Source organism: Durio zibethinus, chromosome 26, assembly GCF_047325235.1.
Source record: "Durio zibethinus cultivar Kanyao isolate XHJ-2024 chromosome 26, ASM4732523v1, whole genome shotgun sequence".
NCBI lineage: Eukaryota > Viridiplantae > Streptophyta > Magnoliopsida > Malvales > Malvaceae > Durio > Durio zibethinus.
In genome coordinates, this window is record NC_143187.1 from 8,037,077 (window position 1) to 8,061,221 (window position 24,145).

General features: G+C 33.0%; 5 protein-coding genes and 4 non-coding genes across 12 annotated transcripts; 6 read left to right on the forward strand and 3 right to left on the reverse strand.

Moving 5' to 3' along the window:
• Nucleotides 1–512: 512 nt before the first annotated feature.
• Nucleotides 513–6,643, reverse strand: LOC111274908 (protein MEI2-like 5). 3 transcript variants are annotated; one of them, XM_022859925.2, is made up of 13 exons: nt 6,497–6,643; nt 5,707–5,750; nt 5,480–5,620; nt 4,937–5,406; nt 4,347–4,505; nt 4,116–4,232; nt 3,866–4,017; nt 3,203–3,294; nt 2,157–3,105; nt 1,963–2,047; nt 1,803–1,871; nt 1,429–1,608; nt 513–1,207 (listed from the first exon to the last, which is right to left on the reverse strand). In XM_022859925.2, the coding sequence occupies exons 2-13, from the start codon at nt 5,735–5,737 to the stop codon at nt 1,085–1,087; spliced, it is 2,568 nt and encodes an 855-aa protein (XP_022715660.2). In that variant the 5' UTR covers nt 5,738–5,750; nt 6,497–6,643; the 3' UTR covers nt 513–1,084. The 3 variants fall into 3 exon arrangements, with proteins under 3 accessions (XP_022715660.2, XP_022715661.2, XP_022715662.2); XM_022859926.2 differs by lacking the exon at nt 5,480–5,620; XM_022859927.2 differs by lacking the exons at nt 5,480–5,620; nt 5,707–5,750.
• Nucleotides 6,644–9,889: 3,246 nt separating this feature from the next.
• LOC111274909 (16S rRNA processing protein RimM family) lies at nt 9,890–15,674 on the forward strand. Its single transcript, XM_022859929.2, has 10 exons — nt 9,890–10,271; nt 10,472–10,608; nt 10,710–10,844; nt 10,992–11,102; nt 11,521–11,805; nt 12,364–12,563; nt 12,979–13,273; nt 13,449–13,559; nt 14,281–14,469; nt 15,177–15,674. Exons 1-10 carry the CDS (start codon nt 10,079–10,081, stop codon nt 15,519–15,521), a joined length of 2,001 nt encoding a protein of 666 aa, XP_022715664.2. The 5' UTR covers nt 9,890–10,078; the 3' UTR covers nt 15,522–15,674.
• Nucleotides 15,675–15,991: 317 nt separating this feature from the next.
• Nucleotides 15,992–18,170, forward strand: LOC111274911 (large ribosomal subunit protein eL32z-like). The gene is made up of 4 exons (XM_022859931.2): nt 15,992–16,147; nt 16,252–16,366; nt 17,581–17,762; nt 17,854–18,170. The coding sequence occupies exons 2-4, from the start codon at nt 16,277–16,279 to the stop codon at nt 17,981–17,983; spliced, it is 402 nt and encodes a 133-aa protein (XP_022715666.1). The 5' UTR covers nt 15,992–16,147; nt 16,252–16,276; the 3' UTR covers nt 17,984–18,170.
• Nucleotides 16,455–16,548, forward strand: LOC149511303 (small nucleolar RNA U31b). The gene has a single exon (XR_016334464.1). It is a non-coding gene; the product is annotated as a small nucleolar RNA U31b (small nucleolar RNA).
• Nucleotides 16,812–16,896, forward strand: LOC149511304 (small nucleolar RNA U31b). The gene has a single exon (XR_016334465.1). It is a non-coding gene; the product is annotated as a small nucleolar RNA U31b (small nucleolar RNA).
• On the forward strand, nt 16,976–17,052 carry LOC149511305 (small nucleolar RNA Z195/SNORD33/SNORD32 family). Its single transcript, XR_016334462.1, has one exon. It is a non-coding gene; the product is annotated as a small nucleolar RNA Z195/SNORD33/SNORD32 family (small nucleolar RNA).
• Nucleotides 17,131–17,216, forward strand: LOC149511306 (small nucleolar RNA Z196/R39/R59 family). Its single transcript, XR_016334463.1, has one exon. It is a non-coding gene; the product is annotated as a small nucleolar RNA Z196/R39/R59 family (small nucleolar RNA).
• Nucleotides 18,171–19,512: 1,342 nt separating the features above from the next.
• LOC111274913 (uncharacterized) lies at nt 19,513–21,311 on the reverse strand. Of its 2 annotated transcripts, XM_022859933.2 has the most exons (2): nt 20,712–21,139; nt 19,513–20,339 (listed from the first exon to the last, which is right to left on the reverse strand). In XM_022859933.2, exons 1-2 carry the CDS (start codon nt 20,880–20,882, stop codon nt 19,776–19,778), a joined length of 735 nt encoding a protein of 244 aa, XP_022715668.2. In that variant the 5' UTR covers nt 20,883–21,139; the 3' UTR covers nt 19,513–19,775. The 2 variants fall into 2 exon arrangements, with proteins under 2 accessions (XP_022715668.2, XP_089611777.1); XM_089755651.1 differs by having other exon boundaries at nt 19,513–21,311.
• On the reverse strand, nt 21,231–23,698 carry LOC111274912 (Pentatricopeptide repeat (PPR) superfamily protein). Its single transcript, XM_022859932.2, has one exon. The coding sequence runs from the start codon at nt 23,513–23,515 to the stop codon at nt 21,362–21,364; it is 2,154 nt and encodes a 717-aa protein (XP_022715667.2). The 5' UTR covers nt 23,516–23,698; the 3' UTR covers nt 21,231–21,361.
• Nucleotides 23,699–24,145: the final 447 nt, after the last annotated feature.

The window sequence follows — 24,145 nt, forward strand, 5'->3', positions numbered from 1 at the left end:
CTGAAAAAGCAAAATTTTTCACAAATAATTTTTAGACTACTTTTCATGGTCATTCATCTCGAAAATCACAAAATATTGAAAAAAAAAAAACTATCTAAGTAAATTCTTGAATTTCATAAAAAAAAAATTAATAAATTTAATTTCTTATTGCATAAAATTAAAACTAGAATTATAATGAAAATTTTAATATTTATCTATTTTATATCTTTATCCTACAAATGAAAATTAAATGCAATGCTTTTTTACTCTGACGAGTGTCTTTGGGATTCTATTTGGATTTGTAAAAATATATTTTAAATAAGCAATTTTGATATTTTGGAAAGATGCTATCCCTTATTTTTAGATTTTATGAATATAATTACAATAACAAGAATTCATAATTTTACCTTCATGTAATAAATGACCGATCAAAATTTTGTTTTTATATTTTTATAAAATCAAAATTTTAATTGAGATATTATTATCCCATAAAAGAATATGAGCTATTCATTAGTCACAAATGCTTTGCACAGTTTGTCAACAAGCAGCTGGATCATATATTACTTCCCCTGACAAAGTAATAGGGAATGAGATCGAAAACATGCTCTCACCAGTCCAACATTGTCAATTACATCCATTTCGTTTCATAGAGAAGCAAAATATGTGATAAACCAAGACAAAGTCTGTACTTTGCACTGTACAATTTTCTGTAAATGACACTAATGTTACATTCCTAACCCTCGAAATCTTAACCCTCACGACACTTGTATCCATTTAGACATACATAGACATTATATTTGCATATCACCTAAACACCGAAATGAACACAAAATGGAGAGAAAAAGGGCAGAATAATCATGCAGAACCCCATTACATCCTCTCAAAAGCAAGTCATAAGACAGTGATCTCTGCACAAACCATAATGCTCCTACAGCTTCGGAGTTCAAACGCTCCCCTACTAAGAGTCTAAAGACTACACAAAATCTGCATCCTGTTAGAGCTGGTTCACCTCTTCCTATGTTTGTACAGTTGAGTATGTACGCAAAAGTTAGCACTCACTGCCCCCGAGAATTTGATACAAGGGCAATCTCCTTCCAGTATGCCGTTAAAAAGTTTCTGGCTCCTCGCCTGCACTTTTCTCTTTAAGGCTACTGGAAGAATCACCCAAGTGTGATCCATTTGGCTGGCGGATGATATTCAAACTGGAGTGTAGATGCTCTGGGATGCTCTACAAAAGAAGTCCATTGTTATTATTATTATTATATTAATGAAACTTGTGTCTGTAATCAGCCCAACCCTTGAATAAAAAAGACGGCATCTGATACTTGAAAAGATTAAAAATATGATCAATTTAAGCCACTCATTGAAAGTAGTGAGAAGAAAATCGATGCCAAGGAAATTTCCATGTATGTATTATACAAGTGCAAGAATAACCGATACTAATGCTACCTGATCACCACCATCTGGGCCCTCAGAGTGAAAGAGAATTGGGCGGCAGCGCTTATCTTCATTCATCAAGCTTGAATTCTGGAAGTGGGCAACTAGAGCCGCCTTTCCCTGGATTCGAGCATATGCTAAAGAAGCAACTTTCTCACTATTAAACTTCTCCCACTTCTTCCCATTAAATGCCTGCATAGGGTTGTTAACATAAATGAATCCAAAGAAAACATTCCAAGGCTTCAGTAACAAGCTTGCCCTTCTCTTTAATAATAAGTACAAATTTCTAATTGAGAAAAAACATGAAAACCAATCAGTCCTAAATGCCCTTAAGACACACAAGGTTCAAAATATATTAACTAAATATATATATATATATATATAACCTCATAAAACGGAATAATGTGTGAAGGAGACAGCATATTGATAAAGGCATAGCCCACATTGCACTTATTCTGCACAACAAATGGGAATATCTATCAGTTGCAATTGAATTTAAAAAATAAATAGTCTAAACTGCCCAAACCACAACCCCAAAGTAATTACCTTAAAATCAATGGGCAAATAGAGAAAATCATAAGTGCCAAGGTGATTTTCATCAATGGCAGCCAGCAACATCTTTGAGGTATATCTGAGGATCATTATGAAATAGAAATTGTGAAGGAAAGGCATTAGTACTTCAAAAATATTGACAGGTACTCAATATTCATAAACAAGAAGCTTATAGAGGATGGACTGACTTATTTGGAATATTTTTTATCATCAGGGTTGTCCGAGTATCTTCGCCACTAATAATTTTATCCAAGTCCAGCTGAAACTGCTTTTTGTTATCCAGCTGGTTCCCATTATTTTCAGCCCGTCTACCCCGGCTGCGCTCAGCCAACCCCTCCATACTGTTAGGTAGTAGTCCTGGGTATAGGCCATTGCCCAAAAATACAGGACTTGACCTAGGTGAAGACATCATTCTCATACTTGATGAACCATTCTCAGACACATTCCGAGGAATACTAACACCTGAACTCATAGCAGCATGAGAACCCATATTAACCATAAAACCTCCATCATTGTGGCCTACACCCATGCCTCCAAAAGCAGGACTCCTGAATGAAGTATCTGATGATTCTGGGAAGAAACCAAAGTGCCTTTCCAGAGGAACACCAGATGGAGCAGATCCGATGTGATGATGCTGGTGTTGGGATGAGCCTGAGAAAGATCCTTGCCGACCTGAGTACGGAAAGCCAAGGCCCTTTCCGTTGGATGAAAATGGATGTCCAATAGATGAGGTTGGCCAGACTGAAGAGTTAGTGCAATCAGTATATGAATTTGGATGTCCCCAAAGAAACTGTGGCCCAGATAATGTTTCCATACTGGAACCATTTGAAGTATCAAAAGTAGGTATGGTTCCGTGATATTGGCTCAATTTTGGCTCTGGCAATGAATGGGAAAGTTGAAAGCCAGTTCCATGGGTTGAATTTGTACTGCTAAATGAATGCTCTAGATGAATTCCCTTCCCTTGGTCCTTGCCAATAGGTGCAACTTTCATGGAGTTTGACACTTGAGGATGCAGGATAGAAGCCAGACCAGGTAAATGGTTGCTGGTCGTTGGGCTCATGGTCATAAAAACAGGGGACTTACTAAGAGAATGCATTGCACTATGCTCTATAGGACTGTTAAACTGTGGCCAGCTACCTGTCAGGAATATTGCAACATCCTCAGTTCACAAAATAAATCCAATCCATCGAATGGCATGCAAATAAATGATAGAATTTAGCTCAAATAGCCCCACCTGGAGGAGAATTGGCTATTGGGGAACCGACTTGATGTCTAAAACCCCGAGATTCATCTTGTTCAAGCTCTAGATTCATTTGCAACATCAAGCTACAAATCGAAAAAGATGATCAATAAAAAATTTTCATCATTGGCACACCTCCAAAACCAACAAAGAAAGGAATCAAACAAACAAATTCTAATAGATGATAAACACAGAACGAACAGAGTTTTAACAATATTTTTTAAATAAAATAAAAAGATAAATAGAAAATGTTGATAATTTGTAGCATGCTGCAGCCAAGATAAAGGATACATGCAACTATACTCCCACAAGGCCACAACATCAATAGTTCTCATTGTTTCTAATTCTTAACAGGGCTAATATTTACAATATACAGTAATTTACTTCTTACAGTTAATACCAATGCACATACATGAAAATTAAAAACTATTGCAAATATGCAGACACAGGCAGAAATTGATTAGGTTTCATGCCCTAGTACCAGTAGAATAGCAAATAGCACAACTCTATCAGGTCACATTCAGAAAAATGCATGCTCCAATGCTAACAGAGTGCCAAACACTATGAGGAAGAACTTCTTTCAGAGTGAAAACAAGTAAAAAAATATTACAATTTTTATATAGTGCTAACAGAAAATCAAGTGTTTGATATACGTACTTGCGACGAGCTCCTCCAGGGCGACTAGGTTCAAGCTTAATACGTTTACCAGCTATGTCACTTCTATTCAGTGACTTGAGAGCTTGTTCTGCAGCTCTAACATCATAAAATTCAATGAACTTGTGGTGTCTCTTGTGTGGCGTTTCCCTTATCTGCTTTTATGCGATGAATTAAGCATTGCAGAAATGTTAAACATGCAGTCTCAGGTTTGGAGCAAGGAAATATTTTTGAAAAATGAAAAATTTATCACCTCTTTAACCTCGCCATAAACCCCAAATATTTGACGAAGATCTTCATTTGAAACTGATGGATCCAAATTAAAAACTACCAAAGTTCCTTGATTAATATCCTTCTCTGATGGATTATCCTGGTGTAGCATAGGTTGGGAGAAAAAAAAAAGTAAAATGGAAAGATGGATAATAATAACAAGTTAACAACAGTGTAGCAAAACAAATTATTTGGGATTAAAAATGCTCTAAACCTTAGGAATTGAGAAGTGAATGTCAAGTTTTCTCCGTCTTAGTGGCTTGTTCTGCAATGCACGCATAGCTGTTCGAGCAGAACGAATGTCATAATAGGATATCATCACAAAGCCCCGGTGTTTACAAGCAGTGTACAGAGCTCTAATATCACCGTATTGCTGCAAAAAGCAAAAAGCAAAAAACAATGTAGCACTCAGATCAGAAAAGATAAGAAGTGACTTGAAATAATTCTCAAAACCCATTCAAGAGCTAAGAAACAACAGGTTTGGATCAATAACTGTAGTTTAACAATTCAAATGTGCATTCTAGAATATAAGGGAACATATATTTACAACTCTAGATTACTTGACGCAATACTTTTAACTTGAAAAACTGGAAGGTTTCCAAATCAGATTACTTAGTCAATTTCAGCATCTAAAACCTGCTTTTCTGGTTCTAAGAGCAATGTATTCCAATTTCTAGCAACACATATATCACAAAGGGAACAAAATAAACTAAAGTATTTCCAAAAGCAGAATGCACTTTTACCGGCAGCCCTAAGAATGGGGTGTAAGGAATGCCATCAGAAAGAAATTGAAGAATCAATTACCTCAAAAAGCGCTCTTAGTTCTGAATCCTCAACATTGCTATTTATATTCCGAACAAATAATGTCCTTGAAGGATGTTCTCCATACGGGTGTTCCCCAGCGATGGTTCCAACACCATTTGGAAGACCAAAATGCGGCATGCCATTTCCAACAAAAGTATCAGACAGACTCACTTTTGACATACCAATGGTCAGGCTCTCTTGTGGATCAGTTTCCAATTCCATACCTCCTCCACTACCAAAAAGATCATACTCCTCCATATCTTCCAGTGAACTAGGCAACCCACTTAAGTCAAAGTCATCCATTATGCCTGCTAAAAGCTCATTCTCATCATCAGGAAGTAAGCTTCCAAGTGCATGAGCTTCAATGTCTTCAAGTGGATTATTGCCCTCCATATCTTGATGGAGGTTATTTAGATCAGATGCGATATCAGCAAGTGGTTGATAACCATGATCGTTATCATTTAATTTCACTGCATACAGTCAAAATCAGGTCAGACTCTACTTAATACAATAGATAATCTTTAAACATTTTCTGACACCTACACTTTTCATGTGGAAGAACGGGCAATGAGCTAGAAAAAAGGGTAGTATCACTTGAGGCATGGCAGATATCAGAACCAGATAAAATCCCCCATGCACTTTGCACTTCCTTAGATTCATTTTCCATTGGAATCTTAGTAGGATCTATACCATACATGATTAACAAGATCATTAAATGAGAAAACAAACTTCATGTATTGGCAGAATAAAAACAACAATTGTGAAATCACCTGAAGCTGAATCATCAGCAGACTGCTTCATTGCATTGCCTTTTCTGCCGAGAATAAGGGAATATAATATACATCAATCTTATGAGACAGAGCATTGCACAACTTAGCTAATGGCAACTAAATTACTACTAAGAACAGTAAGAAACACAGAATCTCAGAATTGTTCTGAGGGGAATATGGATAAGTCAAAAATAAAGTCACAACCTGTACAATGAATTTTTAAAGAACCCCACACCATGACACCTGGTATAATAATATGAATAACATCACAAAACATCCAAATCTTTATGCCTAAATAAGTTACAAGACTTCAAATTGGAATACTATCTCCAGTAAAATTCAGAAGCCTTAAGTTTTTTATCTGTTTTCATGAATCATTACACCTAAATTTTAATTCCAAATTCATCACTATCTAAGAGTGAAACCAATTCTAAATCCAAAGTCCAAAAACAATCCAAAGAAAAAAAAAAAACCCACAATCAAGATTGTAAAAAAAGTCCAAAAAGGCACATAATCAATAAAAAAAATGGTTAGAATAACAGCTAAAAATTCAGTATTTTGACCAACAGTTATACAGTAGCAATCAACTTTTTTAATACCTAATATCAAAAACCAATGCCATCTAATGAAAAACTCAAAGACAAACAAAACACAGAAAACTTCTGTAAAAAAGATATTAGGTCTAATATCAAAAACACAAACTTACTTACTGAAATTGTTAACTTTAAAATTCAAATAAAATCATCAACAAAACCACCTAAGCAGTAAGTTGAATAGAAAAAAGAATTACCTGAATGAGGTTCAAAGAGAGTTATTTCAATAAAGAAAAAGGGAAGAATGAACTGATTTTCAATAGGAAGCTTTCTGCCACGATCACACACAGAAACAGAGAGAGACGTGAAGAGAGAGACTTTGTAGTAAAAAAAAAGATTGCTTTGCTTTGTCTTTCTCTCTGTAAAAGACTTTAATGCGGCTTTTTAATTTAAAATTTTTCTTTTTCTTGAAAAAGAAGAAGGAAAAAATTTTGAGAAACGATGATGATTGGACGAATGGAGTTTAAAGAGCAGAGAATGATTTGAGAGAGGAATTGTGGTTTGAATATGGGAGATTTATCTGTATTTAAATATGTTTTGGAGTCCAGAAACACGTTTTAAAAAAAAAAAAAGGAAAAAAGAAGGACCTCGGAGTTGAGGCGGAATTGCAAAATTGCCATTAAATCGAGGTCGCTGGGGATTATGACGTGGATGGAATACGTTTTTTGGACTTTATTTATCTAGCTGTAAATTAAATAATTACTAAAAATAATTTGAAATTTTTATTTACTTGGTACATAAATTTAAACAATGGATGACGTGGCGGGATCAAATGAGCAGATAAACACACGTGTCTGTACATTCTATTCAGGTATAGAAGTCAAAAGTGTTTATCCAATCACTCTACTACTTAATAAATACATCAAAAGACTTTTTTTTTTCTTTAAGTATATGCTGATCTAATATTCTTTTTTTAAGATAATAAATTATCATTTTTTTTGTTTATTTAAAGTTTTATTGGTTACCTCTTCTAATTACATATATTTGAATTTATCATAATTAAAATTTGATATTTAAAATAAAAATATTTAATATTTTTAATATATTATATTGTTGATTAATAAAATATTCAATAAAATTAATAATTTAATAATTTATTTAAAAATCACACAATTGTTGAATAAGAAAAAAAGTGAGATAAATTATTGATTATAAATTATTTTTATAATTATTTTTTAATTTATATATTAAAATCATAATCTAAAATATAAAAAAATTTATGAAATCAATTTGATAATTTATATTTTTATCATTGGAAGCTTCTTACTAATGTATTTATGAACAAATTTAAAGTGGAATAAGGTCTGGTAGACCAAGATTTGCCAATAAAAAAATCATGCTTTCATTAAGTTCTTTGAGTTTTTAGTGTAATTTAATATAAATTTATTAGTTTAAAAAGTAAATAATTCATTCTAAAATTTTTAATTTTATATGATAATTAGATTGTTATTCTTAAAATATATTGATTGTTTTTATTTATTTAATATATTTAAATATGTAAATTAATATTATTTAATCACTTAAATGTTCTATATATATATAAACAATAAATAATATAATTAGGATATTAAAATATAATAAAATTAAAATTTTAAAACATATAATAATATTTGAAAAAAAAATTCAATAGATATATATATATATATAGTATTATTGAAAACACCAATTAAATCAATATTTTTTTACTTTCAATTATCAAAATAGTTAAGAAAAATATTTATTGTGCGAAATCGATTTCTTTTCTCTAACATCCATGAATTGTCAAAAAACTTATATAAAATCCATGCATGCACTCTTAAACAAAAAATAAAATAAAATTTGCATAAAAATTTAAAAACAAAAAAAAATAATGATTTTTATTTCTTTAACATGCGAATGCACATATTATAAAAATGTAATAAAAACTATACATCTCATATATAAAACGTTTAGTGCGTCTCACATGTTAAGAAACTATTTTTTTGGAATTATAAAAGTTAAAAAATAGAAATAGAAATATAATTAATATTGAAAGTATTGTTAAAAAATAAATTATGATATATTAATATATGTGATATTTAGTCTTTTTAAATTTAAAAATAATCAAATAATAAACAATTATTATAAATTCTTAAAAAATAAAAATTATATTTTAAAATTTCAAATATAAACTGTCATATATTTAAATTATTAAAAAATTAATTTTATAATATTACTATATTTGAATTTTTTAAATTAAAAATATATATATTATTAGGAAACCTATTTAAAAGATAATATAACACTATATATTTAAAATTTTTAAATTGAAAAACATATATATTTAGATTATTTTAAAATGTAATTTTAAATATATATATATTTAAATTAGATTTTGTTAATGGCAACTTAAATATAATTAAATTAGTTTTTCACTTCAATTTGAAAGTTTGGATAGTTAAATAATTTATAAATATATTTTATGTCATTATAAAAAAAAAAATTTTAAAATTTTTGTACGTGTAAAAAAGAGAAATCATATATCTAAACATCCGCATGAAAACACCTTAACGAGTATAGATATATATACACACACATATATATATTATAATATAATATTATATATGATTAGGTTTTTTTCATATTAAAAATCTCATTTCAAAGATTATTTTACTTTAAAAAAATTAATATTCTTAAATACTCACATAAAATAATATTTAATAACAATAATAGTTTATTTTTCTCAAAATATATCAAATCTCTAGTTAAAAAAAATGGATAAAATAAAGAAAAATAGCTTATAATTATAAGTATGTTAATATGCAAATATATGTATAATAAAATGAATATATTAAACATGTAATATTATTTTTGACATGTAGTAATAAAAAAACAAAAGTAAAGGTGATAACAGATTAGATAAATTTGCTTCTGTTTTTTTCGATTAATACATAAAATTATTGATTTTTAAAATTTGATCAAAATTCTAACCAAACTTCAATATAATTCGATTAAAATTAAATCAAATCTTATTAATTCGATTTGGTTTAATTTATCAAATTTTAAATTTAAATTTTGTATATATTATTTTAATATGATTTTTACTATTATTTAAATAGTTTAAGTATAAAATAATTATTTTTATTTTATAAAAATTAAAAAAAATATTTAAATTAATAAAAATATATAATTTAATTTGATTCAATTTTCATTTCTTAATTCAAAATTCAATATAAATCAAATCAAATATTATGATTTTGAATTAATTTTTATTTTTTTAATTTTTTCTCACCCCGATATAATATGAAAAAAAAAAGGTTGGTTGAACAAAATATATCATCAATAAATATTTGCTAATTCAATTTTAATTATTATAATATTCATATATATATATTAAACTTAAATCAATATGTTTGTAAAAATATAGTGATGATAAATTTATTTATTTTAAATTAAAATTATTTAAAGAAATAAACCTAATTTAAAAAGTTATAATGTTTAAATACAAATAATTTTTGTCACTATATATTTAATAGATATAAAAAATAATATATAAATATAATAAATTTAGGTTTGAGGAATAGTTTTGTAATTTTCTTATAAATTGAAATGAATTGTTTATTTTTCAAAATAATGAATTCGTGTAAAATTATGCTCAGAACTTAAAAGATCCAATGGAATTTACCCTTGATATTTTTTTCTCTTACAAATATCCGGTGAAACAATGTTTGATGAATGGTACCGCATTTTCTGTCTCCTTAGTATCAGATGACTTGAAACGGTCAAGCTGAAACCGGAAACAAAAGTGAACAAAAACAAAGATGCAAACAGCTTCACTTCTCTGTTCTTCAAATCCAATCTCTTCACCGCAACCTTCTCTTTACACTTGTCGTCCACTCATAGGTTCTTTTAGAAACCGTCTCTCACGTTCTCTCTTTGCTTCCTCTCGTCTCCGCTTGTCGTTAAATCGTCTCCATGGTCATTGCCATGGCCTTTCTCCACTGCACAGCACTGGTATTGGGTTTATTTGCCAGTTTTGGATCAATTGGAGGGTTGTTTATATTGGGTGTTGCTTGTTTTTGTTTCTTGGGTTTTTGTATTTCATTTCTTTTTCAATTGTTTCCGTTGTTTGAGTTTACATACACGCATGCTCTTTTTTTTTTTTTTTAATTTGGTGATTTATTGTATGTATTGACATAACTTGGCTACTTCAGCTACTGAAGAGATGATTCAAGCTAGCAAGAATGTGTCTGGATTTGTTGCAATTGGGTTCATATCCAGTGTTCATGGGCTACAGGGAGAGATTTGTATAAAACCCAGCACTGATTTTCCAGAACTGCGGTTTTGCAAGGTAAGACATGTTGTAAAAGATGTTCTTGGCCTTTGCATTAGGTAATTTTCTTTAAAATTTCTTTTTCTTTTTTACCTTTATAAAAGTTTATGCTTTTTCAGGCTGGGAGAAGATGGTTAAGGCAACAAGTTTCAGGTAAAGAAACAATCAAAGAAGTAGAGCTTGTCGAAGGAAGGGAACATCCTGGACGGAAGAGTTGGATACTTCGCTTTAGTGGGATTGAAACTATGGATGAGGTGAGATGATTAGAGAAGTTTGTTTTTTAACATTTGTTTACGTCTTAACTCTTAATAACGTCTATCTCTATCGTTTAGGTATCTCTTTTGATCTTTTTATGCTTGCTCTCTCTTTCTCCTGAATAAACATTTAAAGTTATTGTTCAGGCTAGGCAACTTGTAGGTTCAACTTTATTGGTAGAGGAAGATGATAGGCCACATTTGGAAGAAGGTGAATTTTATACTCCTGATCTTGTTGGAATGAGAGTCATTCTCAAGGTAATATACTTATTGGCTCAGCATCCCTCAATGTTCCATACACCAATCTAACAACTTCCATAAAAGCATCATTTTCCTTTTCTTATTGTTTTTCTCTTATTTGTTTCATTTACCTATGAGCAGTTCTTTCCTTTCTATATGTAGGGCCAGACAATAAATTTTCATTGTAAAATTGAGATACCACCTTTCAACACAGCTTAACTGTTGAATTTGACTTCTCTTTCTCTTTAATTATAGTAATTATTTTGCCCATGGTCAGTTTATTAATGTATCTGTGCTTTTCAATGAACTTTATTCCTTTCTTTCTCATCTTTTTGGATGAGCTTATTGTTTAAATTCTATACTTTTCTTTTGTTCATTTTGGTTATGATTGTTGAAGCTTGGATTTTCAAGTTTTGTCTGTACTGCTTCCTCTCAGGAAACTGGTCAAGTTGTGGGGACAGTTGTTGATGTTTTCAATACTGGAGCTAGTGATCTCTTACATGTCATGCTCAAATCATCTGTAGTTATGCCTAATGGAAGTGGGGAGTCTAATTTGACAGAAGCTGGGGATTCTGGTCCCCTTGTTTGGGTACCGTTTGTTGAGGAAATTGTTCCTAATGTTGATTTGACTAGAAGAGAAATGCAGATCACACCTCCAAAGGGACTCCTTGAGTTAAATGTACGCTCTGATAAGAGGTCCAAGAAAGAAAGGCGCCAACTTGTAAGCCATATTCTTTTGTACTCTACATAATTTATTATTCATTGGTTGCCAGGATTTCTTTCTAATAGCATTTTGTTTGCTTATTGTCTTGTCTGTTCTTCGTTCTCCTTTTAAGTAGAATTTTTTCGTAGATGACTACATTGATTTTTGAGGCATGTAATTTTGTTGCTTGCTTGCCTTCTGTTTATCCTTGTGCTGCTTGGAGTATTTTATTAACCATGAGTTTCTAAAGGCAACTGTTGGGAAAGATATTCCTTTCTTGCAAGATATCTGCATCTTTAAGGTAGATTTTGTGTTATGTCCCTGAGGCAATCACTGAATTTTGTGTCTATGATCTGACCTTGGTTCTAGAAATCTTGTTATCTTGGTACAATTAATGTTAATTTCTTACGACTAGTCTAAGTCACCCTGTGTTTGCATTTCTGCTTGTTGCTTTATATGCTCATCTTCTCAATCTGTTCCGTGGATTCACGATGCTTCTGTATGTTTTCATATTTCCTGTGTTTACATGATTGTATCAGTCACTCTTGTCTTGAGCATACTTTTGTCATATTTCAGGAATGGAAAGAAAGGAAAAAGTTTCAAAAACGGTTAATAGCTGCAAAAAAGAAACTATGTGAAATGGAGCAACAACATATATTTCATGGGTTTAGATATGGAGGGAAGTCCCAAACGAGCTTACTTGCAGATCAGATTGTCAGTGTTAATTCAAAATTGCTTCAGCAGGCATTGCAGGATATCGAGATAGCCTCAAAGAGGTGACATTTTTATCTATGTATAGATAATAATATATTTGATAGCAATTGAGGATGCAAGCCTAGTTATGGTTCAGGCTGGAAGATATTTTTGTTCTATACATGTCTAGTTCTTGTCTTATGCAATAAATAGTTGAATATATTAACTTTTTGGGCCCTGGTTCACTTATCAATAACCTTTCAATAACATTGATTGATTTTTTCTCACTTTACACCCATCAAACGTCTGTTTAATTGTTGAATCAATTGATCGTATGTTCTATTACCTTCATATAGGGTGGATAAGAAATCAGTTCATTTCATCTTAAACTCCACCTATGATCAGAAGGCCCTCGTCTGTAGCATATAAGTGGTGAGGGAGATCTACAATGGTGCCCAACTTACTAAATTTTTGCTTCTGCATTACTTCTTGAACCAGATGGAGTATAACTGAATCACGCACTGGAACTAAGCTGGTGAGAAATAGATTGAGGATGTCAGAAAAATGCTTTACTCCACATACAAGTGAAGAGAATTTGGGGGCAAATATCACTTTGCAGGAAAAGGCACTCCATCTCGTTTCTAAGGGAAAAGTTGCAGTTGTTTTAGATATGAGTGACCATAGGAACCAGGGAAAAGAATATGACTCTGGTCTTGCTTTCTCAATGAGCATGGATAATTCAGAAACATCCTCCCTTCAGACGTTGCTTTGTGATGATGAGAGGTTTGTCAAGGTGGTACCTAGAACTTTTTCCTAGTTTGTCAGTTGCGTCACTGATTCATGCAAATGAAAATTTTTTATTTATAAGCTCAACAGGCTCATTATTTTGTGCAATATTATGTTTTTAAAGATTTGAATCATACCAAAGCTCCAATTTGAAAATAAAAACATTTGCTTGTTGCTTGCAGGTAGAAAATCGTTTATTTGTGCCATTGGTTTTGATTTGCCCAGCTGATGAAATCAATTCTATGGAGAAGCTATTTGCAAGTAACAATTATTTTGGATTTGACCCAGAAAAGGTCAGTGTTATCGTTATGGAATAGCTTGTGATTTTTTTTTACTGGGTAGTAATCTTTGGATGACCTAGAAGGCTAAAACACAAGCAGCTGACTAAAGATATGTGTAATGTTCATTACATTTCAAAAGTTTTGCTATCACGAATTGGCATGAATAGCAATGGTTTTCAAACTATTCTTTTTCTTTGTTTTCCACATCCTGAGTGTCAAGAAATTAGAACTATGTCTGCCTGTTAGATTATATGACATACTTTTTGGAGAAAGAGTTATGCTTTCTACTTCAGGAATCAAGGTCTGATCTTCAATAAATGAAATCTCCTAAGGCACCATATGTTTCTACATTTAGTATTGCTCATCAATTCCAACTTCTCTTAAACAATTACAGACAATTAGTTTTGGTCATATCCCACTGTTTCCTGGGCGAATTTCAAGCTTCAACTCTACTTCACTGATTTTTTAGAATTGAAATTTTGTTCTTTCAAAAGGCATGGCTTCCCTTGGCTATTGCTTCATGTTCCACTAAGAATTTTCCATGTGGATTCTTGAGGACTGGAAATCCTCCATGATAAAATCCATAATTTTAGGAATCCACTGACTAGTCGTAGCAGTCATGCATGAAATCTGGTTTATTTTAATGTGTATGAATTGAAAATAAACTACTTTTATCCAATGTGTGTGACAATTCTGTGTACACTATCATCTTTTACCATCCAACCAATTACAGGTTTGGTTCTTGAAAGAAGAGAGGCTGCCAGTTGTTAGCAGTTTACTAGAACAGAACAGGCATAAGATTTTGATGAAATCACCATGGGAGATATTGCAATCACCAGTTGGATCTGGCGGAGTCATTAGCTTGCTTTCCTCAAACAGTATTGTGGAGAATCTTGCCCAAATTGGTGTGGAGTATGTTCAGGTTAGAAGCTTAATTATAGTTTAAACCAGTCATGTTCAATCTCATATCAGTCTGTTTTCCATGTAGATAGCGGGCCAATACTTTAAAATGATTTATTATGCTTTTCTCTATTTTGCTGCAAATGGTCCAAAAGAATGATAAGAGACTCTTGAATCGAACTCCAAAGGCAGGCTTTCTGGCCTTGGACTATGCTGTTCTCTATTATCATTCACTGATGTAGTGAAGTTGATATCTAAGTGAAACATATCTTACGTTTCAATCTCGTGTGGACAAAAGATACCCAAACTATTATGTTCTTTTGAGAAATAAACTCCAAATTATAGCTGGGCAAGGTCGTGCTTCACATCCCACACGGGTAGGGGGTGAAAATCTTAGTTCATAAATATGGTTCTATGAGTTTGCCTAAAAAAAAAGGTTCTATGATTGCTTAATCGACAGTTCTTCTGTGTGCATGAATATGTGTTTGTGTTAAACACTTAACAAGAATTTTCTGCCCATCAATTATGCATTCATGCTTAACTCGGGAATTTGGAAGCAAGTTGTGTCTTTCTGCATCAGCACTTGAATCCGTGCATCCCGCCATGCAAGTTATTGAACAATAATTCATATATAAAACAAAGCTGATCTGCTTCACAGTCTTGTCTTGAATGTTCTCTCTGGTAATGTACCTTCTGTTGATTCATGTTTCCATGACTTGCTTCCTGCAGGTATGCCACGGTGAAAGATATATCGGTGGGAGCTCACTGCTCCTTGGATTCGTTAACGCAAGGGAAGCAGATATTGGCGTTCAAATTTTTGACGATACGGAGGTTATGGAGGGAGGGTTTGGCATGATATTCTCGATGGATTTAATGAAGAAGTTGACAAGAAAGATGAATAAACTTCAGTTCTATGCAATTGCAAAGCCAAATTCACATGTGGAGCTAGTTGAGAAAAAGTGGGTCAATGTTGATCCTTCCTCTCCCAACTCCTACGAGTTCTATTCTACAATTTTCAGTTGCCTGAATGCATGTTCTTTGGACAGAATTTGTGTTATGGAAATAACAGAATAGATTACAAATATTAGAAATGGATTGGAATTTGTGTATTGGAATGGCTGAACTGGTTATTAGAAATGTATAAAAATAAATTCCAATCCCAAAATTGTGATTGAAATTATTTTTTATGCATCTTAACAAGTAATTAAAAAATGAAATTTTTTAGTACATTGAAACTGAAATTTCTATTGAAAGTCATTTTATTTTTTCAAGAATTTAAGAGGATATTTAATCCTAACATTCATTTAGGTATTGCTTTTTGCTCGTAAGAGAGCTTTCATTTTCACTGATAATTTTATTAGTTGAGTCCATAAATGTATCCAAAAAATGAAAAAAAGAAAAAATTGGGTCAACGCCAACGGAGGCCAACGATGGAAAAAGGTAAGCCAAAGGCCCAATTATAGAATTAAACGAATGGCCCACAGACCAAAATCCACCATTAAAAATTTAAAAATATTAAAAAATGAGCAAAAGAGACGACTACTGTCCACCGTTGATTTAGACTAATCTCTCCAACCAGCCCTAAAAATGAATGAAACCTAAAAAACTAAAATGCCTTCAATCTCCATACCTCTATATAATCTGCCGCAACTCCATTGCAGCAAAATCCGGGGCGGCCAACCGAAAACCCTAATTTCCCAGTAAACATCTCTCCGTTTTTTTAGTTCTTCAGATCTCTTGTATCAATGCTATTTCATTAACTTGAATAACGTGTTTTTTCTTTGTGTCTTTGATAATGGTAAAGGAGGTAAGAAGAAGGAAAACAAGAAATGGCGGTGCCGCTTCTAAGTAAGAAGATCGTAAAGAAGAGGGTCAAGAAGTTCAAGAGACCCCAAAGTGACCGCAAAATCTCCGTCAAGGTTTATTGAATTTTTTTATTTCCATTCAAGTTGTGATTTTTTTTCTTTTTCAGCCTCTTATTTGGATTTTTTTTTTTGGAAAAAAAGGGAAAATGATGATAATTATTGTCGCCCCAGTCTTACTTTGCATAAATTTAATGTCTTCATATGCAAAGTTGGTGATTGACATTTTTATCTGATTCCACCTATTTATTTCATTCTAGCTACCTTTATTTTCTTATAGAAATTTGTTAAAAAAACTTAAAAAAAAATTTTTTTTTTGGGTTCAACTGAATTTGATTGAATGTGGATATGAAGATAGATCTTGACACCCAGTCTGAGTTTCAATATGCTGTTTCAGTAGCGATCGACTATCTGATCCATTTATAACGAAGGGTCTTGTTTTTTTCTCTTCATATATTTGTCCTGATTATCTTTAATATTTTATTTTGCATAAAAAAGGAATGGATATGATAATTGTTGTTTGACACCCAGTCTTACTTTCATTACTTGATAGAAGATGGTGATGCAATCGACTTTATATCTGATCCATTTTTACGAAATAACCAATTCCTTTATTGTAGTTTTATGTTTCTTTTTCTTTTAAGTGTTGGTTCTATTTAATATGCAAGGAGGTGTGATGATATTTATCCATTATTTCTGCATTTGAATGATGAATACCAACATGCACTACCATCTGATCCCATTTGCATTTTTTTTTTTCAAAATTGAGGTCAGTTTTTAATTGATTTAATTGTTTTTGTATTGTTTTTTCTGTCATTTGCTGCAATCTGTGATGGAAATGAATCATCAGACCTGATCTATCTATGATGATTTTATAAATAATCACCATCTTTCGGCTGAGATCGCAGTTCTTTATCCAAAAATATTAGACACTTGTTAAATATATTTTAAGTTTTAATTTCATTTTGTATTTTGCCTCTTGGGAGATATTTCTTTGTAAGATTCTTGCCCGTGGTATCTGATGTCCAGTTTTTATGTTTTTGTAGCTGGGCATTTCGTTTTAAGGGCAGATACAAAATTTTGAACAGGTCTTGCGACACAGTTAGCTTTTTTCTCTGCAAGCTTTCTGTTACTAAATACCTGGTCACATTGATCTGCTTTTATGTCTTCTTTTAACCCTTTAGTTGGCTTTTCCGTTCTTGTCAGTTTGTGTTAATTTTGAATTATGAAACTTGTCTGACTTGTCATGTTTGCTATTTTACTTGTGACAGACAAACTGGCGTAGGCCAAAGGGTATTGATTCTCGCGTAAGAAGAAAGTTCAAGGGATGCACTTTGATGCCCAATATTGGCTATGGTTCAGACAAGAAGACTCGTCACTATCTTCCAAATGGCTTTAAGAAATTTGTTGTGCACAATGTCGGAGAGCTTGAACTGTTGATGATGCACAACAGGTACTGTTAACTTCCCAAAATGAGTGATTAATCATTGCCTATTTATGGAATTTATGTTTGTGTTCTTAATTTGTTTTGTGTTGCTTCACAGGACATACTGTGCGGAGATTGCCCATGATGTCTCCACAAAGAAGAGAAAAGAGATTGTGGAACGAGCTGCACAGCTGGATGTTGTCGTTACTAACAAGCTTGCCAGGTTGCGCAGCCAGGAGGATGAATGAACAGACGCTTGTACTGGTTAAGTAATGATCTTTGTTTGTTTAGCATTGTTATAAATTTTGGATAATTTTGTTGTTTTAGATGGCAATCACATTCTCAACCGTGATTTTTGTTCTATTTAGTGAATTAACATTACAATGGCTATTATGTCTAAAGATATTCTCTATTTTTAAAAATATTTTCCAAGTATATAGTGAGCTTGCAATGTGCTCGAATAGTATCCCTTAGGGCTGTTAGTTTGTACAATTGCATTCTTGTTATTCGGTCTATGAGGGTGGTAAGTAAGCTAGAAAATGTTTATGAATTCCGAATTTATTTTAGATGCATGATTGAGGAAATTGTTCAATTAATTTATCATTGCCTTTCCTATTGAACACTGATGGCTACAGTTCTAGCAGGTGGATTACATAGAAAGTGGTAGTGGACTATTTGGATTGCATTACATTGCCTTCAACTCCCTTGATTCTACTTTGTTCTAGTGTGTTTCAAGGATCTTTCATTTCCTAGGAACAAATTGTCTAGTTAAGGAAAAGAGCAATGAAATCTTGCCTTATTTGATCTTGGTTTACTCATCTGACTTTCTTCCGACATTTTTTATATAACTTTTTTATTAAATCTTTTTGAGCGCGGTCGCAGCATCAACCGTACTGCTCCTTCCATCATGCGACCCTACTGAACAATCCAACGCTAATTTCATAACAGACGATACAAATTCGGTTTTGGAGTTATAATTACCAATTAAAAAGTTGCATTGTATTTTTAAAAGAATAAGGTATTGGTTAAGTGGTGAGAGGGAGCTTTAAAATCTTTTTAAGTCTTCAATATTTCACAAAGTGTGCTTGATTATTTAATTATATTTTAATTTGTTAATTTATTATTTAATAATTTTAATTTAATTATTATATAATAGATTATATTAATGTAATATTTATTTAATTATGATTGTAACTAAAAAAATTTCAATATCAAAATTGCAAACAAAAATAAATAAAAGTTGACATTACTAACGTAGAAGTATTAAGACAAGGTAAATAAGACTACCATAATTAACAGCGAGTTAAAATCCCCTTGTATTTAAGCAAAACCTGCTAACTAATCATATGGGTTTAATTGGTGTAGAACATTCTTGATATGAGTTCCTTGTCCTGGGAGCTGAAAGTATTTTAATTTATCTTTCATGGTGTCTATCCGTTTTTGATTTGAACATAATCAACACAAATATGTAATGGCCGTGGCTAATTCAGGAATATCGAAAACAAATTTCGATAATATTTATGTCCCTGCTGTACCTAATTGTCAATAAGTAATTCCACATAGCTACAAGTATGTCATAGAATAGTTATGAGCCACTTTGCCAATAATTTTCTATTGACTTTGGTAAAAGTATTTGACGTCAAATTTGTTATAGTTTATTTGGGTTTTTTTGTGCAAGTTTTTCTCAAGAAAGCAATAAAATTCACTTTCATAATTGTGAGGAAATTATTGAAATCAAAGATTTTTATGCTCTTAAATGCATGATAACAAATAACAATGATCCTGAAACAAATTTTAATACCTACTAATCGATAAACGTAATTGCAAAAACATTGCCTTCATCACTATTTTCTCAAATACAGGGATTCATAAACCATAAAGATGAAATGACTAAAGCTAAAACTATTTACAAAAAGGTAACTTAGATTTACAACCTAATTCACTCCTACATTAATCAGCATAATGCACGCTTAGCTCTCTAATCAGTACAAAGGAAGCTTATCATGATAAATAGCACAGATTCATATTAAGAGAGAGACTCTAACCAGTTTCGCGCTTGTTCCCCTTCTTCGCTTTAATCACCATCCTGGTGCGTCCCATGAAAACTACAGCGGCAACAGCTACAACAACAGCTCCAATTGAGGCAATAATTGAACCCCAATTGGGCTTCCTTGCATTCACCTCTTCCTGTCCATCACACTCCAATTTCTTCTCTTCCTCTTTTTTAACCCAATCCATCAATTCCTTGCTCTTCTTGCCCTTCAACTCCAAAATAGCACTCTTAAGCTCCCACAACCCAGACTCCAACTTTCCCATCTTCACCTCCATCTCATTCATCATCTTCTCTGGCCCCTTCAAGGCCTCAACTTCTTCCATCATCATCTGCATATCAAGCAGACCAAAACTTCCCCTCTCCAACATTGCCTCCAAGAGCTCGATTTCTTTACACAATTCACGAGCTCCAATCTCCCCAATCTCTTTCTCCCCCTCCTCCTCATCATCATCATCACTCACATTCACAACCTCATCAACCACATTCCCCATCTTTTCAAACTTCTCCGCAAGTTCTTTCTTATCAGAAACTAATTGACTTAGATTCACTTCCTGCGTAGCAAGATCAGTTCCTAACTCATTAAAAACATAACCTTTTTCGCATTTCTTGGTTTCTTCAATTCCAATCCCCAAATCCTTAAATTTATTATTACTTTCCCCTCTTTCAAGCATTAAATTCGAAAATTTTTGTTCCAATTTCATTTCTTTCAAAATCTCACATCCTTCAATTTCTTTCTCTTCCGCAAATTTCTCCAAATTATCATCTTTTAACCCTTTTTCAGTCATTAACATTAGAACTTTCCGTTCAAGTTGTTCAATTTCAAGATTTAATTGATTTTCACCTTGGTTAAATTCTTCAATCCTACGTTTTAAAGACATGAATTTCTTGTTTTTTTCTACATTGTCAAGGATTAATCGAGATACCTCGTGCCCTAGGCCCTGGCATGATCGATTCAGATCTGAAATTTCGGTTTCGACCTCTAGACCATCGCGATCCTCGCCTTCGTTCTCCGGCGTCTGATGGATGCGCGCTGATGGTGATGATGATGATGATGACGACGACGACGATGGGACGTTGATAACAGAGCTTCCCATTAGATTGACAGAATAGATCACCCAAAGAAGGAAAAAAAAGGAAATCAATTCGAGTTTTTTCTCTTCAGAGATGGATTTTTGGATTGATTTTACTGATTCTTAGACTGAATAGAAAGAAAATAGCTTCAATTTAAAGAAGCTAACGAAAGCCTTAACGCGACTGATGGTTACAAGAAAGGGAGAGATTTCCGTTGGGAGAGAAGAGGGAAAATATTTTCGCGCCCTAATGCAAGGGAAACGAGGAGATTTCGGGGTCAACTTTAATACTTGGCAAATTTTGATTGGCTTAAAATTTTTCTTATTTTTCTTTCATTGTTTCCAATATATGAAAAACAAATATAATATTGATTATCTAAAACTAATAAAATCTTTAGCTTCAGTTATCCGTTAATTGATATACTTTGACACTTACAAGCAAACCACTGCTATTAGCATCTTTTCCATGTGATCAAAGGTCTCAAGAAAACCCTGAATCTTTGCTACCAATAATCCCCACAAGAGCACATGCCATTTCGGAAGTGATGAAAGCGTGTAGAATCTCTTACAATGATCTCACGCCCTACAATCTTTGCTATGAGCTTAATGGCACTATGGCAATCGCCACATACACGAAGATTTTTCATCACTGTTATTGCTCTGCCCTCTGCAGTGGTCACCAACCCAAAAGCAATGGCAAGCCTCTCGCTATGATAAGACAACATCTCTTGCTTCTGCTCATTCTCGACATCATGTAGGGCAAACCTCTCATCCGGAACATAGCCAAACTCCTTCAGTTTTCCTCCCAACCAATTCAGCTTTTGATATATTTTTTCACTGAGAGGGTGAGACCTATCTCCAGAAACAAACTCATGTCGCAATCCCCTCAAAGTAACCCAACTGCAACCTGGTTTTTTCACAATTCCTCTCTGTTTCATCTGTACTCTCATTCTCGAGACATCACCCCATTTACCGGCAGAAGCATATAAATTAGACAATAAAACATAAGGAGCACTGCAATGTGATTCTAGATCAAGAATGAATTTTGCAGCTCTTTCAGCTACTTCTAAATTAGAATGCATCCTACAAGCACTAAGCAAAGCTAGCCACACTGTCGAATTTGCTTTCACCTGCATATTTTTAATTAGCTCCTCTGCTTCTTCCAATTTCCCAGATCTACCTAAGATATCAACCATGCAAACATAGTGCTGAAGCTTCATTGAAGAGGATTTATATCGACTAATATACTCAAAAAAGCATCTTCCCTTTTGCAACATTCCAGAATGGCTGAAAGCAGAGAGCAACCCAGTGAATGTTATCTCATCTGGATCTACTTCAGCACGTATCATTCGGCTAAAGAGTGTCAGAGTCCACATGCCATTACCATGCTGCGCACATCCAACAATTATTGAGTTCCACGATACAACATTCTTTTCACCAATATTATTAAATGCAGCTATAGCATCATTAATATTCCCACATACAGTATACATAACAATTAGGGAATTACCAACAAATACATCAGCTTCCAGACCTAGCTTGACAGCTACAGCATGGATCTCTTTACCCCTGTCTAGAGCCTCTAATCCACTGCATGAATTCAAAGCACTAGTGAAAGAAGATTGATTTGGGAGGACACCCATTCTTATCATGTCTTCAAAAACCATCAATGCAGATTCATGCCTATGATTCAGGCCATACCCAGTTAAAAGAGCTGTCCATATTACCACATTTCCATGCAATTTCTCATTGAAAACCTTGCAAGCATTTTCCATTTCCTTGCAGTTTGCGTAAAATGTTAAAAGCGAAGCGCATATAAAGTCATCAAAACGGAAACCCAACTTAACAATTTGACCATGAGTTTGAACACCCAAATGCAAAGCCATCACATTTGCACAAGCCATCAACACACAAGAAAACGTGTTTGAACTCAGCTCAACACCAGAACCTATCATCTTCTTGAAAAAAACCAAAGCTTCATCACTCCTTCCATTATAATCCAGCCCACCAATCATTGAAGTCCATGAAATCACATTCCTAGAAGGCATCTTCCTAAACAAACTCGCCGCCTCCTCAACCCTCCCTAACTTCAAATACCCATAAATCATCGAATTCCAAGCTGCGACATCCCTCACAGGCATCTCAAAAAACAACCTTTCAGCCACCTCGACTTTCCCAAACTGCAAGTACCCATTTACCATTGTCGTCCAAGAAACAACATTCCGCCCCGGCATTTCATCGAAAAGCTTCTTAGCCATAACTAAATCCCCACAATGCAAACACCCTTTAATCATTGAATTCCAAGAAACGGTATCTCTAACCGGCATTTTCTCGAACAGTTCCATAGCATCATCAAGCCGATAATTTTGCGCATACCCATCAACCATCACGGTGTATAAATGCACCCCAGGGAATGGGATTTTGTTTAAAACCTCCCGAGCTTCCTCTAATCTTTGGTTCTTCAGGTGATTGGAGAGTAAAAACTTATAACTGGGGGTGCGTGATTTTGGGTTACTAGAAATTGTAGTGAAAGATTGCGAGAATCTTTTAACATTTGTCGAAGAAAAGGGAAGGAAGAATGATATAGCAAAAAGGGTCTTTGAATATTTGGTTTTTTGAAAAAACGCGCCCGAGATTTCGACATTGCTTCTGTTCATAACAGATAATAAAAAGGAAGAACAAAGCTACTTCCAAAGAGATACAAACGGCAATCGATGTTGCCTTGATAGTCAATGAAACGCATCGTACATGCGGTTCCATGTTATTTTATTCGTTAAAATTTTTTGTTAACGTTGGTTTTTTCTGATTTTTTTTTCTTTTTAAAACTTTTTTGTGCTTAGTAAAATAATTTATGTGAATAAATATATAATCTGTTAATAAAATATTAAAATTTTAATTTTAATATTAAAAATCAAATTCTAAAAGTATCAAATACAAAAAATTAACTATGCAGAGATAGTTGTGGAAAAAAAAAATTATCACCCCCATATTTAAAGAAATGAAATCTTGTGTACGGTGCCCATTAGCATTTGGGTTAGCGGCCTGAGGGTGTTCGGCATTTGGAGGATTGTCCGAGTTGGAGTTGTAATCCCCTCCGCAGCTAAGGTAAGTGTTGTAGTTAGTGAGATCAGGATAGAATAGGGATTTAAAAAATCACATATACGATTAGAGATGATAATTAGTTGGATGAGTTTTTGTTCAATTTGATTCTAACTCACATCAAAATATCAAAATATTAGTTTTTTAATATTTGATTAGATCAAATTTGTGTATTCAATAAATTACAA